Below are 17,959 nucleotides of genomic sequence, written 5' to 3' on the forward strand. Positions count from 1 at the left end.
TTTGTGAGTTTTGTATGGAAACCATGTTGTGTTACTTTGAATATTTGTATTGTTAGTGTTACTTCATTCAGAATTTCATTTCAGAAAATGGATACTAACTATGTCCCCACAGTTGTGTGGGTTTAGTGCAAGAATAATATGGGAATCAGATCGATTGAAATTAGAGCTTTATTCTCTTTGTCGTTCTCTTGTATCATCTCTATCTCTCCATCTCTCTCGAGAAACGAAGTTCACAGTGTGCTTTTTCCCATTTTTCAGTCTTGCAGTCAGATATTTGGGGTTAAACATTTAATCAATCAAAAACCTCCCTGAGTTAAAAGCAGGTGGAAATTAGACTGGGATCAAGGGAACGGTTTAAATGTTGCTTTGGTCCTGACTTTCACAGCCTAATGCACATTAACACCATCTCGTTACTATAGTTATGTTTTTTTCTGCAAGATATGGTTAATGTTTTGACTTGAGGGGTGAGGACGAATGCCAAATTGCAGTATGATTCCTAGAGCTTAATTGATTTATTTTAGTATTGGCTTAAGGGGAAATATCATTGGCTACTGATTCATACCTGAAGCACACAGCCGTGGCTCTTTTAATTAATCCCAAGACCAATAAAGTGCTGCATTTCAATGTATACTCAAGGAACTTTCTTACACAGCCAGGGCAGGTGTGGACTGGAGAACAGACTGAGCCCTAATACACTGTGTAAAAGGTAATCAAGTAGATTTCACGCTGTCTGTCTCTCTTTTTTTTTTCATTCTCTCTCTCTCTCCCTCTCTCTTTCTCTCTCTCTCTCTCTCTCTCTCTCTCTCTCTTTTTCTTTGTCTCTCTCGTTCTTTTTGTCTCTCTCTGTCTCTGTCTCTGGCTGTCTCTCTCTCTCTCCATCTCTTGCATACACTCACAGGCTAGGCCATATAAATTTTTTTATTGCAGTTTGGTTCAAATTGACAGTTCATGGGTTTGATTGAATAATTGAATTTTCTGTTCATTTTTATTATGTTCTGTTGGGGTGTGTGTGTGTGTGTGTGTGTGTGTGTGTGTAATGCTAAATCCATCAAAACCAATCAGAACATTCTCTATTTAAAACCATTTGGTTCAGGATTATGTTCCCACACAGAAACAGTTTAAATTCAATATCTATCTATCTATCTATCTATCTATCTATCTATCTATCTATCTATCTATCTATCTATCTATCTATCTATCTATCTGTCTGTCTATCTATCTATCTTTATGTCTGTCTATCTGTTTATGTCTGGCTGTTTAGATTTTATTTGAACTCTCGACACCAGCTGTGGTCTTCCAGTTCTGTGAACTCCATAATTGTCGTTACCGTGTGCTGGTGTAGCGTATTCACACTGATAATCTTACGTGAGAGAGCGCCGACAACCTCCCCTTGATGCTCAGGTTGCCCCGTCCGTGTGCTGTATGCTGATCTTATTGTAAGGAGCCTGGAGAGGAACCCTGTGTAGTCGCTGTTTCTCCCAGCAGGGGCCTGGGGCTTCTCTTCATGCTACATTACCTCCCTGTGGGCCAGCGTATGTACTCAGGACTGAGGTACAGACAGACAACGGCAGTCTCATGGCTGAACAATAATAAGAATTACAGCCATAACAATAACAGTAACATGAATTCAATGTTTTCGGTGATTTTGATATAAGCATTTATCTGCATCACTTCACAAGTTAATTTCATTGCAGTATTTTGAAAGGGAGTAACTATCGATTGTACTTGATAACTCCAATTAGGGCTGATAATCAAACTTCTTTTTTAGGACTTGATGTTTTTTAAAGAACATATGTATACTGTGTAGCTCTGAGATTTGACTTCCCGTGGAATTTCATTTAATATCCCTACTTTGACTTACCGAGTGGGTTTTTTTTATTGTTGTTGTTTGTTTGTTTTTGTTTTTTTAATTACAAGTACTGATTTTCCGTGCCTTATGAACCAACATTGACTCTCATCGCTGTCTCCCTCACCTCCTCTTCTTGCCTTCTTATGCGATGTCAATTTGTTTGCTGCGTGTGATGACAGTTGCATTCTTTTCACTGATTTCTGTGTCTTTACTATTCTGTTTGTTTGTCTGTACTTTTGCATTGCAGTGTGACATAGGGCTTCACACTGTTGTGTTAGTAAGGGTAGTCTTAAGTGTAAGGTGTGTGATGAAAGAGCTTAACTAGAGCAGGTAAACAGCCATTCAACAGAGTAAGAGAAAATACATTGTTAGCTTGTATTATTAGTTATGTTATATATTGAAGTAATTGTGAGTATTTAATGGCATTTAGTGGTGTTTTAGCATAACTTGATATCAATTTGGGGGGCTCTAAAATGCATAAAAATGTAATCAATTTAATTAATCAATTTAATGGTCATTACATTTTCAGGTTACAAGAATTTGCCTTACAAGGGGTCTTTCATGCATTATTGTACAGATGAATAGCCATAGATAGATAAATAGATAGATATTATCTGACAATCTAAAGCTTTAGTATCAGAAAAAAGTATACATAGTGGTCACAACAATCTAGAGACGCACATTAATGAGGTGCAAGCAACCCCATAAACCAGCTGACTAAGTAAAAGTACTCTATACCACTGTCATGTATTCAGTGTTCTCCCATTACTACTGGCCACAATAATAAGGCCATGCCGTGGTTTTGGAAAAAGGAAACCTGGACCTGAGAAAAAGACACAGGACATATAAAATGCATATTTCAATCAGACTTCAGCTTTTGGAGACAGAGTTATCTTCAAGGTATACAACACAAAACTAACTTATCTGCCCAGAGCAACAGCTTCCTGTCTAAAATCTCTGACTGTTAGATACAGTCTTTCTCTCCTCTAACCAAAACTATGAATAACCCATTTGAAAAGCCCGCTAACCTAGTTGTTGGAAATAGTATTACCTGTACAACCAGTAGGTGATTTGTTATTTTTTAACAGGGGGGATGGCCCAATGCCAATAGGGGGGATGGCCGAATGGTCACTTTAACAAGGGGGATGCATTTTGGTCATTTTGCTAACGAGGGGGATGGCATCCCCCCTCATCCCCCTACGAATCACCTACTGTGTACAACAGGACAGCAAGTTAATTGGGATTTGAAGGGGCAGCAGTTCCATACTAGACCAAGGCAAGTGGGATTGTTTTATAGTCAGTTAGAATCCCTCACGAGAGCAAGGTCAGAAGTCTTTGGATGGGGGACAGATTGTGAATGTTGGAGGGAGAAATATCTTGCCAATAGAGAGAAAAAAAGAGAAATAGAGATAAGGAGAGATAGATTTCCACAGCAGAGAGACAGGGTAGATGGCGAGGCAAAGACAAGCTGTTTGACGGAGGAACTGGGAGCAAGATCTCACCTTGCCAACAGAGAAAAGAGACACATGGAAAGAGACACAGAGGGATAGCTACAAGGAGAGAGAAAGAAAGAGAAAGAGAGAGAGAGAGAGAGAGAGAGAGAGAGAGAGAAAGAAATTTGATATATGATTCCTCTCTCCAGTAGACAGTGTCATTACTTGCTCAGCTCAGTGGGAGGTAGGAGTTTCCTAACCCTGATCTACAGGGTGGAGCTGTTTATTTCTGCTGTTGATCTAGTGCCGTGGATAGGAGTCATTAGGAGGAAGTGGGCTGGAAGTAGCAGGTTTTTTTTCTAGCCAGATAGCACTGGAGGAGGCAGAACGTGCCTGGCGGGGAGAAGATGCTCACCTGTCAAAGGTGTCGTCTCTCGCTGCTCCGCAGCGCGCCGTTAGCTTCCAGCGCCGGAAACACGCTGGGAGAGGGAAAGATACCCCGCTGTCAGGAGTGCCAAGCATACACCTCCCCCTCCCGCTGACAACCAGGCAGTTTGATTGACAGCTCTCCAGCGTGGGAACATTGCGGGATAAAGAGCGATGCTCGTTGATATCTTATTGGCTGTGCCAACTCCCTCACCTCCAGCCCAGACTCAGATCCCATCCCCAACTAGACAGGCACGGTTGTGAAGGTGTGTTTACTGTGGCAGTTTGATCTAGCCCGGAAGTGCGTCGGGCAAAATGGGGAATCCCCAGGAGTGGGTTGAAAAATGTGCGTGTCAGCAAATAAGAATAGCGGGAAGACCAAGGAAGTTAAGGAAGTACTTTGATGAAGTCAGAAGCTACTGCTTTAATTAGAGCAATTAGTACTTTTCATTAAGGAGTAGTCTCATAACAACGTCAGCGCAAACTCACTAATGCTCCCAAATTGTTTCATGTTAAAAGGTTATTAAAGGTAAAAGCATATCTCTTCATACCTCCTCCGAGAAACATGAAGAGACAAAAAAAAAAATGCTAGGCCACATTAATCCTCAGAAATGTTTATCCTCACTATCTTTCTGTCTTCCACTCTCTGTAAATCCTCTGTGGTTATGTGCGAGCTATTTAAATGCGGATACCTATATTTGTTTTAATGAGGAATGATTCACTTGTTCAAACACATGCTCACACACACACACACACACACACACACACACATGTACACAAACATCACACCTTTTATTCCTCTCAGCTCTCGCTATCTCCAGTACATTTAGCAGAATATAAAAATGTGCTGAAATAAATGGAGTGTGACAGATGGTAAACATGCTAAATTTGTATGTTGAGACACACAGTCCTGTGAGTTGAATTCATTAATTGAATGTGGACGCTGTTGGTTCTTTTTTTTTTTTGGTGTTGTTGTTGTTGTTTTTGTTGTTGTTGTTGTTTTTAACCAAAGCCTCACAAGTCAGCACATCTATTCTGAGGTCTAGTTTTTCTCTGGTTGAGTCACCCAAGTGTTGCTAATGAAATCTGAAACAACGTATTTCTTAGACCTCTGTGTCCTTTTCAGACCAGATGGATAAGTCATTTGAGCAGTGTGTGAAATGTGACTATGTGACTTCCATGTAGTTTTCTTAGAGAAACGCTTTAAAAACATAATCTAGGACCTAGGGAATCATTTAAAATTGCGAGAATTATCCTGTGTTATTCAAGAGCACTTTAGAGACGGAAAACTACAGAGAACACACAATGGCATCACAAGTGCATGTAGATCTATGCATATAACAGATATCCATATATCTATATATGCTACAGCATATACATATGTATAGCTTCTCTATATCTGTGCCACTGAATTGCTGGATGGGAAAAAATTCCTTTGTGAATTTCCGCTCGTTTTCAGCAATACAGACATCTCTCACAAAAGCTGCACTGTCTCATATGTCAACAGAAAACACTCCAGATGCACAAACTTTCTCCTTTCTCTCTTTCCCTCATATTGTTTTTTTTTCCTCTGGTTGCATTTTACCTGCCCCAGAGAGAGAGAGAGAGAGAGAGAAAAAGAGAAAAAAACAGATGAGATGTGTTTTAAAAGAGGAGAGGAGAGAAGCCCGTGGATCAGGCTTGGAGCTGTTGTCAGGGGAGTGCAGAGGAAATATTGATTCTGAAAGACAAGCCTGCGGTTCGAGGAGTACGAGAATGTCTGCGTATTCACTCTTTCACTCACTCTGTCCGTCTCTGGCTAAACAAAGCCTGTCGGTGGCCAGCCAAGCCTGTCACTGCCTTGTGCTCTCAAACTTGTGTGACAGGATGTCTGTGTTTATACGCTCGTGATATCAACCAACCAGAATGTCTACTCTGCAGCAAACCAGACTTTAGGTGTAAATGACAGAACTCTATACATAGCAAACGATAATTTCCCCCGTAAATATACACATGAATGTAACATATTTGTTGTTAAAGTATCATTTGTTCTACTGTGTTGTTTTAATTTTCTAGATATATCATTGTGATTATGCAATATAACTATTTTACTGTTTGACTGTCTTTTATACCTTATCCGCTATAGCATAATCCATAACCCAAGCTTAATATAAACAGTACTTATGTGCTTTTGAAAATACATGATCATTAAGCTCTTTACATTAGAACAAATAATAACAACAATACTTACAGCACTGTAGTGACAGACAGAGTAATTGAGTAAGTTCTGGAATGACCCATGTGTTGAAATAATGGAGTTTATGTAACAGCGTCCGTGCCATCTCATCTGTGAGTGACAGAGGCCAGGGGCACGCAGCTGAGCAGATGGTTAGGAGTTTAGTTAAGCTCTGATAATTCTCTTTCATTCGTTTCTAGACACACACTCATACACACTGGCACTTTCACCTGGAGTTCATGTGGAACAATTATCGGACTTAAATAATACTCAAACCTTATTCCTCAAATAGAATTAAATGTCAACCAAGAAGAAAAAGACCTGAGTTTTGTAAATGGTGTATAATATTTTTGATGGCATTCATTCCCATAGAAGGCAGGATAAAGAAGCAGCTTTTCCCATTGGCCTTTGAGACAAGATATAAAGCTAATTGCACTGGGATGTCAAAATGTAAACCTCAGAAGCATTGATAAATACCAGCCAACTGCAATAACGTATTATGAAAATCATCTCAACGGTTTAATTGCAAGGAGGTCGTTGTTAAAATGGGAGCATGTTTCAACATGGGTGAACAGCTCCTTTAATATTACGAACTTTTGAATTATGAATTCAAAAATCTGTCGGCACATACAAACAGACGTAACACTGCCATGCGGACATGAAATATATAGAACTCACCAGCAGGCACAATCATGTTATATTACATTACACTTTTTTTTACAGCATCACATTTCAGCAGTCAAAAGGACACGTGTATGGCTAACACCATTACTACTCTTAGGATTAAATTTGGCTTTGAACGTTTCTACATAGAACTGTGCAGGATTTGCATGTGTTTTTAATTTTCGCTTTCAAATTTGAACCTGTACCGTAAAGCTGCCAAATGACGTAGGTTTCAGCTTTTATATGAAACCTGTGCTTGACACCGTGCTCATTTGTTTAAATGGTATGTTTAATGTTAGCCACTTTACGCTTGTTGTTAAAATTGGATTTATTCAGGTAGTACACTTCTCCTCATTGGCAGCCCAGTAAAAAAAAAAAATAATAATCACCATGTTTTTGTGAGTATTTGGAGTTGCGAGTTGCTGAATGATGTGCGTTTGTTTGCTCTGTGTCCCGTGCAGGAGTTGCCGAGGTGATAGTCCTGGTCGGAGGGCGACAGGCCATTGGCATGAATCAAAGATCCCTGACAGCGGTCACCTGCTTCAATCCGCAGAATAGCAAATGGTACCCCCTCGCCAGCCTGCCCTTCTACGACCGCGAGTTCTTCAGCGTAATCTCAGCCGGGGACAACATCTATCTCTCAGGTGTGTTTGCGAGCCTGCGGAGAACAGCTGTGAGAAAGAGGAACATTCGGAACATTTTTTTTTTCTTTGTGAAAGATTCTGTCACATCACATATCGGTATGCAGGTGTGCAGAGCTTAGAGCAAATGTACTGAGGTATCACACAGCACATCTGTCAAACAGGGACACCATGATTTATAATCTGGAAGGTTTACAAGGACAGACTTTGCTCTAGAACCCTAAGTAGATCATTGTAGTTTTCAAAAAAAAAAAAAAAAGATTTGTTTAGCCAGCTTTTAAAGAATGTTCTTTTGTAGGGCAACTTCTTAAAGTTAGATGGCTAACATTGTGACAGGGAAGTTCTGAAGATATTCCAAAACTGTTATATTAAAACCATCAAAATAAATAAAAATATTTGGCATATAAAATGTAAATTAGTTATATAATTTAATAACAGTTTGATTGGTATCGCAAAAAGTACTGTTAGATTGTATTTGTTTAATGAATTTACTGATTAATTCGTTGATTCTTAATGAGTAAAAAAAACGAGCAATTATAATTCTGAATAGTGAAGATACCACCACATTAAAATCTTCAGTCTTTAATCAAAAAAGAATTATATTAATGATCCTGTAGCGTCTTGAGCATGAATAGTTTTTGAAATGGTAGATCTGTCATTCTGCTTCATTCAGTAGTTAACATTAGAGCAAATGAAACATGCGCACATTATCTACACAGAAAACTATAACAAACTATAGCTATTTAAAAAGACAATCAGTTCATGAAAAGGAGAGATAAAAGAACCAGTGGAGAAACTGAGCATACGCGTATGTGCGTCACCATGTGTTGCCGATGGTGTGAAAGAATGGATGAAAGAGAGAGATGTGGCCTTAGAGAGAGAGAGGAGCAGAGTGGCACAGAGACGGGTACTCGGAGAAAATGAGTAATAACTGACAACAAACATAATTATATGCTAATGTAAAGGCCCATACTCTGCTAATTATAATTATTCAAAGTTCACTTACTACGGCTCTTTAGTTTGACTGAAATTAATGTATCAGCGTGTGATGTGTACAGATTTGCATAGGGTATGGCAGATTATTTTCTGAAAAAGACTGCACGCAGAAAATGGCTTAGAGTCATTTTTATGCCTGTGTCACATAAATGTCATCCCTTCGTTTCGTCAGGTGGCACGGAGTCCGGTGTGACAGTGGCTGACGTGTGGTGCTACATGTCTCTGCTGGACAACTGGAACCTGGTGTCACGTATGACTGTGCCCCGCTGTCGACACAACAGCCTGGTGTACGATGGGAAACTCTACACCATTGGAGGACTAGGCGTAGCAGGAAACCTGGACCACGTGGAAAGGTAACTACCGCCTCATCTGTATATTCTCATGTTCAAAAAACAGTGCACGATGGAAATCAGCACCGAATTGCCTAGAAGTCCTTTTGAGCGAGTTTCTTTGTGACTTGCCAAAGAGAGTGAGATCGTATCTGTTAAAATAGCCTGGTCTGAATACACTAAAAAATGCCCTTCATCATTTTCAATGGCCACTTTCCTTAAGGGAAATACAGTAAGGACACAATGCTTTAGATTTTCACCATATTTAGAACTAGCTCCTCAAGGGCCAGGGTGGGGTAAGGCTACAACACTAAACAATTCAGGTTATAAAAATGCTGAAAATGATTCATGACATCCACTTAATTCCAGCATAAAAAAAAACTGTGGAAAAGACCATTTGTTATACAAATTGCAAAAAAAAAACGACAACACAACCAGCTCACTTAAGAGGCATTTTTTTTAACTTCTGTGTGTGTATAAACTTAAAAATATACAACTTTAAGAAGAGAAGTAAACAAACCTTATGTTCCTGTTTGGCTGTCATCCAGCAAGCAAATCTTCCTATCACAATGAAAGGGTAGATGAACCAAAGAAATTAAAATGCTTTGACCACGAATGCTACAGCCAGTCCAGTCTCCACTGTGAAAACCAAGTTCTTTACCGGTGTAAATGGGTTCTAATTTAAAACCATTACCTCTGCATGCATCCTTCTCACCCCATCGTGCAGGCATTCCAGTGGGATAGGTACCAGAGTGTGTAAGTCTTAGGCTGAATGGGAATGTTTATAAGTGAGCTGAGATACAGCTCGTGTCTTCATGTTTCCGGTTGTGTCTCCTTTGGTCTGAGCTCCACGAGTGTGGACAGTAGCGAGAGTGTGAAATTGAGACGGGCCCTCTGTAGCACGCAGCCCATGAGGGCAAGATTAAAAAGAGCAATCAAAAAAACATTACGAGCTACATTACGAGAGACTTCTTAAGTTCATTACTGCGCCGTACGGAACTCCTGAGCCTCCTCTCCGTGTATCAGTCCCTCAAAATGAAAACCCGTAATTTGATAGTTTCCCTTAATGTTCATGTGCTATGTCATTAGGATGTAATGTTTCTACTAATTGCCTTTTAACACCACTGCTCCAATCTCCATTTTCACTGGGGAAGTTTACCCCCCCTCCCACCCCCACCCCCTTTTTACCACCTGAGTGAGGCTGTAGTGTTCCTCATCAAAAATAGTCTAACATGCACTCCAGACTACATAGATTTGGTGTGTTTCTAAAATTGATTGATTTTCTGATAATGATTTCCCCAATAAATGAATTTTAAGCTTTGGGAATTTAGAAAAGGAAAAAGAAAAAAACGAAGGCACGTTTGTCATCAGTACAATGTTTTCCATATTGTTAAAACTCTGATTAATAGTGTACTGATTTGTTCTCGGAAGAGGTTGGACAAAGGAGCATCTTTCATTAGTCTTTGAGACAGGATGTGAAGCTATTTTCTTTGGAAGCCCATTTTCACAGATGGGAAAATGAAGGGTTTTTTTTTTTTTTTTTTTTCCATGGCCTCGTTTTTGTATCTTGCAATTAATAGACTGTCTTAATAAATCAGTATGCCATAGTTAATACTTGTATGACAAGTATGACTTGCTGTCTCACAATTGTGTTAGTAACTCAAAATTACAACATAATGTCTAACAATTACATTTAAATATCTCAGAAATCTTATTTAATATCCCACAATTACTACTTCATATCTCACAGCTCCAACTTAATATCTCAAAATTATGACTTAATATTTCATAAATGTGACTTGTGAAGTCATTATTATTACCTAACATCTGTTAACTCTGATTTAATAAGACTTAATACGTAGGAGTGAGAGCACCAAGCCTCTTATAAAGAAATCTACTTTTACAAATAAATGATAGTCTGTTCTAAATTACACAACACCTTTGGCTCACCACAGAGTTCTGATAATCTGTGTAAACAGTGTTTGATTTTCTCTTAAAAACACTGGAAAATGCTGTGTATAGCCAACTGCAGCAGTGACTGGCTTTAATCCGTGTTATATATATATACACGCAGACTGGGCATACATTTATTTTAACTGCTGCAGTTTAGCGTAAAATGAGTGAACATATTGTAGGATGATGAATAAAGCCAGATGAAGAATTTTGATTTTCTTTTTTTACTGTGAATACCCAGTGCATTTTGTGTACCAATGTCTCCACTTATTATGGCAGATAACCATCGTTCACAGATCTCAAGTGTCATCTAGCAAATAGGATAGTGTATGACAATGGTTGGAAACTTGGTGGAAAACATTACTCATATATGCTTACTGATTTTTAAAATGTTTAACATTTTAAAAGGTTAAATCCAATTTGTAACTATGCTATTACAATACATTAAATCATAACATTTTCAGAATCATGTCATTCTGAAATTTTAAGTCCAGCACTTCCCTCATTTTTAAAATAGGCCTATATGACAACGATGGTGAACTTTCTTCTTAGATTTAGAGACAAACCACACATCATATTCTCACAAAGGAAGATCATTAGGGTGTTGAGATAGGTAACCGTACTTCACAGTACCTTATGTAAGACAGCTTATATATGTAAGACATGTGCTTACTTTAATATGTTGTTGACTGAGTCCATCCACAAGCATCTGAGGCAATGCTAAACCTAGCTCTGGTTCGCATGTAATGGACCAAATAACTACTTCAGACCCTAACATTGTCATTATATACGCTTCTGCAGCCAGCCAAGGCAAGTGAGTTTGTACTGAGTCAACTCAGAGCAGAGTGCCATGAGGGATCAACTCTGTTAGTATACAATATGCTGCTTGAGTTGCTACAGACCAGCTGTTATTTTTTCTCGAACATTCTATATTGAAATTTACCATGGACAAGCTCACAGAATGCGCGAGACTGGAGGTCCGTGTTTTCCTCCGCTTCGCTCTGAGGCGTACGGTAGCTCTGAGTGTCAAGGAAAGCTCTGGTGTCACGGTTAATTATTGTCCCCACAAATGACTCAATGTTCTTCACGCACCAGATATTTTTACACCTGCCATCATTACAGCACTTTAGTGCATGTTGAAATGAAGACTGGGAGCTACCGCCACAGTGACGACACAGGGGCGGGAGCCGCCTCTTGGCATGCGCATACGCTCGTTTCTCGCCGTCCGTTCTTTTGTTTGTCTCAGAGGTGAAGCATCAGATCGATACTCGGTGGAATGCAGTTTGGCCCTGCCGTGGCGCCAACCGCCGCTCTGTGTGTTTCTCCTGTTTGGTATGCTAGCTTGGCAGAGCTCTCCGTCACGCCAGCCCAGGCTGATTTGCTTGTAGTCGGAATGTGATTGACGTTGCTGAGGGAGATTTGTTTACAGTGCTGTAGTCTGTCTTCTCTGGCCAAGGGCGCAAAAGAGCCATAGTCTTCCCCCTCGCGCGTCTCTCTCTTACTCGCTAACTCCTAATTTGTGGCCCACCATCCATCTTCCTTTGGGTTTTCATGCTCCTAACCATGAAATCGGCTCCATTCTGAATAATGTCTTCAATCAAGCCTTACTTTGGGCTTCTGTACGTTGGCTTTTCTGTCTGCCCAGCAGGAATCTAGCACAGCTACAGATTCTCCACAGTATCCAGCTAACTCCAGTCTCAGGACTATTGTATCAGTCTTCAGAGAATGGGTTTCAAGGCTACATCCTATCACACAAAGGAAATAGTTGAGGAACAGTCAAATCTATTTTGTGAAAGGACTAAAGAAGTATATGATGCTGATTCATTGAAACTATGGTAAAAATCGGATTTTTTAAATATCTTATTCATAGTTGTTAAATTGTTGATTAAAAAAATGTTAGCAGAAGTGTAGTCAAGGGAATGAATGATGTAAAAACCCTGCCATCAAAGTGTCGCGATATCTCACTCTTCAACTTAACTTTTTTAAATCTTGTAAAGCCTCTTTAACTCGCTCGTGTTCTCAAAGTCTATCCTTTTTTTTTTCTTTTAAAGAAAATCTGAAACTCTGCATATGTATGTACAGCCAAACATGAGCCACAGGCCTTTCTATCGTAAAAGTGTACACAGGAACTTCAGGAGAGGTCGGGTGTCGGACTTCAGCCTCTCGCTGCAGCATTTTTTTCCCTCCACAGTTGTTTAGTGTGTGTGTGTGTGTGTGTGTGTCTCTGGTACCTGTTATGGCCTTGTATTGGATGTTGTTTACGGTGCAGCTCGGTGTTGAATCCTCCCACGCTGAGAATCGGCTGGTTTGTGCTTGCGGTTGAACCCTCACTTTATCGATGAGCTGTTTTTATGTTGTTTCGTTCGGCATTTGTAGTTTGATTTTATTTTGTTGTTGTTGTTGTTCCTCTTCTTATATACTCATGCGAGTAAGGCTCTTATTCATTCCAGGCGTTCATGGTAACACTTTGTCTTGTTTTAAGTGTGCTGAGTTTATCAAGCACTTTGTCTCACATTTATCTGATGCTGTCGGGCTGTTCAGTAGGGAAATGATTTTCACAAGCTCTGCTGTTGTCTAGAGGAGGGGGAATCTCCGAGAGAATGCTCAATGAGAAAAGCATCTTACCCGGCAAGAAACACAATTGTCCAAGCTCTGTCCTTTTCTTCATTTAGGCCAGAGGATGGCTCTATTGAATTTCTGTATCAAATATACAACAGGGTCAAAGCCTATTAGACACACCTGTAGATGTGACTAATTAAATGAAGGCCCATTTACCCGAGGTTTGAAAGCCTGTGTTTATATTAGCCTGGTCCCTAGGAGCCCCCCATGGTTTATTCCACCTTACGCTCTAACTTGCCAAGGATCAGCGTCCTGGCTGAAGAAATGCCCTGACAGTAATCCCCACCTATTGTCCTCTGACCTGAAGAAGCTGTCAAGCCATTCAGTTTCTCTAAACCGAACTTATGCATGCACGCACGCTCGTGTGTGCGCATACACACACACACACGCACACACACACACACACACACACACACACACACACACACACACACACACACACACATACATACACACACGCACATACACACATGCACATAAAGACACACAGACATACAGACTCACGCACACACACATACATGTACACACTACAGATATGGCAAGCTCCTCCAATTTCTGCAAACACAGACACAGACACACACACACACTCACACACACACACTAACACACACACACACACACACTACGGATATGGCAAGCTTCTTCAGTTTCTGCAAACACAGACACACACACACACACACACACACACTACGGATATAGCAAGCTTCTTCAGTTTTCTGCAAACACACACACACACACACATACACATACACATATACACACACACACTACAGATGTGACAAGCTCCTCCATTTTCTGCAAACACACACACACACACGCATTATAACTTGTACTTCCACACATGAAAGCATCTATAGCTTGTGGAAATCATCATTTACATAAAGCACTATTGTCAGCGTCTGCTCTACATTTCTAGTGATAATGTCACCAGAAGAGGGATGTTTCTCTGCCTCTCTCCTCCAATTAAGCGTGCAGATCATTCGTGTGTCAGCGAGTTGGTGGGGGTTTGGGGGTGGGGGGCGGACATTGGTGGTGGGGGTGGGGGGCGCTGGTAGAGGGGGCCTGCGGCGCTAGCGTGGTCGCAGAGCAGCTAGTTCCCATGCACCCCGCAGTGCTAATCCACCACGCGGTGGGATTAAGACTCTTCAGAAGTTTGTCACCTGCTGGGTCCTGTCTTCCCTTTCCCACTTTCTCTCCATCTCCACCGGTTAACCGCCCAACTACTGACTCACCTCCCGCCCCAGTTCTCTCCCCCTGCGTGTGCTAAATTGGAAAGAGGACAAGCGCGAGCGTCCCTAAACCCCCTCGCTAATTACCAGCCTCTCCTCGCCACGTCTACCCATCATTCCGACCTGCTCCATTTGCATGACTGTAGGCAGTGTTCGATAGCTTGGCTTCTTAGCATCACTCACTCTGCGGGGTGGTTAGCTGGTTCTCATTCACGCTGCAAGGTGCAGGGAGGAAGCTGGAGAAAGCCACTGCTCAGGGAGGGGTGTGTTTATTCAGAATTGACTCACTGTGTAATGACAGTTACCTGAGGTATGAAGACCATATGTTTCGACCAGTTGCATCCCTTTCATCGAGCCTATACTGCTGTTTCACATCCAACATCTCGGTTTAGAGATTTAACCACTGGATGGAACATTTTGTTTCTAGCACAGCACTGTTTCTACAAATCAAAGTATTATTAGTAGAGAATTAAATGAAGGTGTGTGTAATTACTGGACTTAGACAAAGAAAAAATGCTGTCCAGTGGGTCCCACTGGATTTCAACTGAGAACCATTGTTCTGTTGGACCTCCATATGGTATGACAGAGGTTGTTCCCAGTGGCAGTGGTACGCAGGTTGAGAGAGGGCAGCTTTGACAGGGATGTATCTTGGCTGTGCCCTAGGAGGGTATTAGGTTGGGGGAAGTAATGGATGTAGCAGGGAGGCTGTGTACTATCAGTCAGATAAATGACTGCCTGATTCACTGGGAGATATCCAAGTTTCACTGGCAGGCCACTCATCTCTCTCTCTCTCTCTCTCTCTCTCTCTCTCTCTCTCTCTTTCTCTCTCTCTCTCTCTCTCTCTCTCTCTCTCTTTCTCTCTTTTTCTAGGGCCCTCCAGCTCCAGCATGCTGAGTGTTTGGTGAAAGATACGGCTGGTAGTAACGAGAAAGAAACAAAGGCAGAGAGAAAAAAAAAAGAGATAGAAAAGACCACACAAAGAGATTGATCACAAATATCCAACCATTCTTAATTAACCCTCTGTCTATGATAAATGAGCAGACAGAGGCTGGATGTCCTTTTGGAGATAGTCCGCAGCTGGATAAAATACTGTACAACTCTTTGAAAAGAACAGAGCCTAAATGATCCTTAAAGCCAGGCACTGGTGGCAGAATAAGATGAATATAATATTTCCAAATGCTAACAGGAAATCCTCGCTAGCAGCTTTTTGTAGGGTCTGTGTTTTCACACTGTATGATATGTTTCTCTCTCTCACTATATATATATATGTGTGTGTGTGTGTGTGTGTGTGTGTGTGTACTATATATATATATATATATATATATATATATATATATATATATATATATATATATATATATATAGGTGTATATCCAAACACTATTTCATAAGCTTTATAATGAACAGGGAAGTGTGTGTTAGTAATGAGGTCTTGCTGCAGTTACTTGGGCAGAATGGGAGTTGGGAGATCAGGTCTGGTAATTGGCAGGTGACCTACTCCAAGTTGAGTCATAATAATACTGTTTGTGTGTGATGTGCAAACATAATTACAGCGGTGTGGTGTATACCTGATCTCTCTATGCAGTCTTGCAATGCCCTCTGTGGAGAAAATGGAGTGAGAGATGAAGTGAGAACTCAGAAGGGTTGAGTGAAAAAATAATGCATTGGCAGGAGACGCCCTATTAGAGATGAAGTTATTTACAGGGATTATCAGGTAAATCTGGGATGACTTGTCCTACCATGCATTAAAGGACATAGAAAGGTGACAGTTAAGCTTGTTTGGCCTTTGTTCCATACAACAATACCTGCCTGACATGTGTTTTGACTTATATCTATATATCTGCTGTGAGCTGACTTTTAATCTTTTCTTTTGTTTTTATATGTTCCACATTCTTCGTCTACTAGTTGAAATCGTCAGCATATCATGATTAATAACTTGATCAATGATTACTTTTCTCTTTGGCTTGAAACAGTAGCTGGTGTTTTGTGTATAGATGAATGCTCCTGAAGGACTTATCGGCTACTCGCTACTGGTCGCTGCAAGATTCTGAATACTATTTATTTGTTAGAGCAGAAGGTCAAATGCGCAGGTCAGTGGCGTGCTACAGGAACAATGTGCTTCCCTGTGGTAGAAGCCTTATTAAGCTTTGCGGGGTATTATGAATACAATGTTTCACGGAAACCAGGCCCCATCATAGAACATTATCTCCCACTAAGCAGGTCTTTCTTCATTAAACAGTGTAAGTTGTTATAAATGCACTTAAGAAAGGAAGAGTGAGGTTCAAGTTAAAGCATCTGAATTTATGGACACCACCGTGACACCTTAAAGAAAGCTGCTGAGGTAATTAACAGAGCCAAGGGTAATACATCATCATCAGCAAGCATCTGTATGAACTCACTGGGTTCAGGCTTCAAACACAGATTTAATGGAAGCAAACAGATGTTGAAAGAGCATTGAGCAGGAATGAGAATGTTTGCAAACCGCAGCATGCAATGAATATATTTTATTTTATTTTATTTTATTTTATTTTATTTTATTTTATTTTATTTTATTTTATTTTATTTTTTCCACTGAATAGTTCTGTGGAGCATGATGTTTTCCAGATCTTAAAATCACTAAAATCCATTATACGAATGGAAATAATAGAAACGACTTGTGAAGTGAACTGAGCACTGCAGTTTGAGGAGTAGTCGTAAGGTTTGGGTTGCTATTTTTTTTTTTTTTGACAAAAAATATTTCTCAGTAATTAAAATCAGTTGCTGCAATTAATAAGGTGGAGCATTCTAGAAAAATGTTCTAGAAACCCATACACAGCACTCTAAATCACCATTTGGAAAACAGACAAATGTTTAAAAAGTAAAATGAAATGAATGAAATGATATATATATATATGTGTGTGTGTGTGTGTGTGTGTGTGTGTGTGTGTGTGTATATATATATATATATATATTATATTATATTATATAAAATCTTCTTTTCTATGTTCTTTTTCCATACACATATATCTATATCTATCTCTATATCTATCTATCTATCTATTTATGTATATATGTATGTGTGTGTGTGTGTATGTATATATGTGTGTATGTAAATAGATGACTGCAGACAACTGTTTGGAAAACACCTGTAAACAAAGCCATGTAGAAATCTATTTGGAAAACCTCCCCTTGCCAGAGCACTGTAGGAAAACATTAAAACCATGTCATCAAACAGCGAGCTCTCACTGCTCAGCGTCGGAGGTTTCGGAGGCGACGAGGTGTCAGAGCTAGCGTTCCTGTCAGCAGGGTCACGGGCTAATTGTGTTGGGGTCCACAGGGTGACAGCACAAGAGTCTGGCTGTCATATTCACCCTGGACAAAAAAAAAAAAAAACAGAGAGATTCTTTCTTTGTTGTTGTTCTGAAAAGTACGACCTCCACTAAATAAAGTGGAATTGAAACTTGGGGTTGTATCCATTTGGACAGCCTGCTGACCTTCAGGCCATACTTTCACCTCATATGTCTTCCAGTGTTGTCCTGCATGTCACATAGTGTAACAGTCAAACGATTAGCTCGTGTTTTAACCAGTATTCGTTTGTATGTATGACAGACTAATCTTCCCATACAC

At 40.2% G+C, this 17,959-nt stretch overlaps 1 protein-coding gene across 1 annotated transcript in view; it reads left to right on the forward strand.

Moving 5' to 3' along the window:
* klhl29 (kelch like family member 29) overlaps positions 1-17,959 on the forward strand; it is a 96,574-nt gene that overhangs the window by 69,943 nt on the left and 8,672 nt on the right. The window contains exons 8-9 of the mRNA XM_030772795.1: positions 7,048-7,230; positions 8,396-8,576. Coding sequence (XP_030628655.1) covers positions 7,048-7,230; positions 8,396-8,576 — 364 coding nt within the window. The remainder of the gene's footprint in view (positions 1-7,047; positions 7,231-8,395; positions 8,577-17,959) is intronic.

The sequence above is a fragment of the Chanos chanos genome, chromosome 4 (genome assembly GCF_902362185.1).
Source record: "Chanos chanos chromosome 4, fChaCha1.1, whole genome shotgun sequence".
NCBI classification, from domain to species: Eukaryota; Metazoa; Chordata; class Actinopteri; order Gonorynchiformes; family Chanidae; genus Chanos; species Chanos chanos.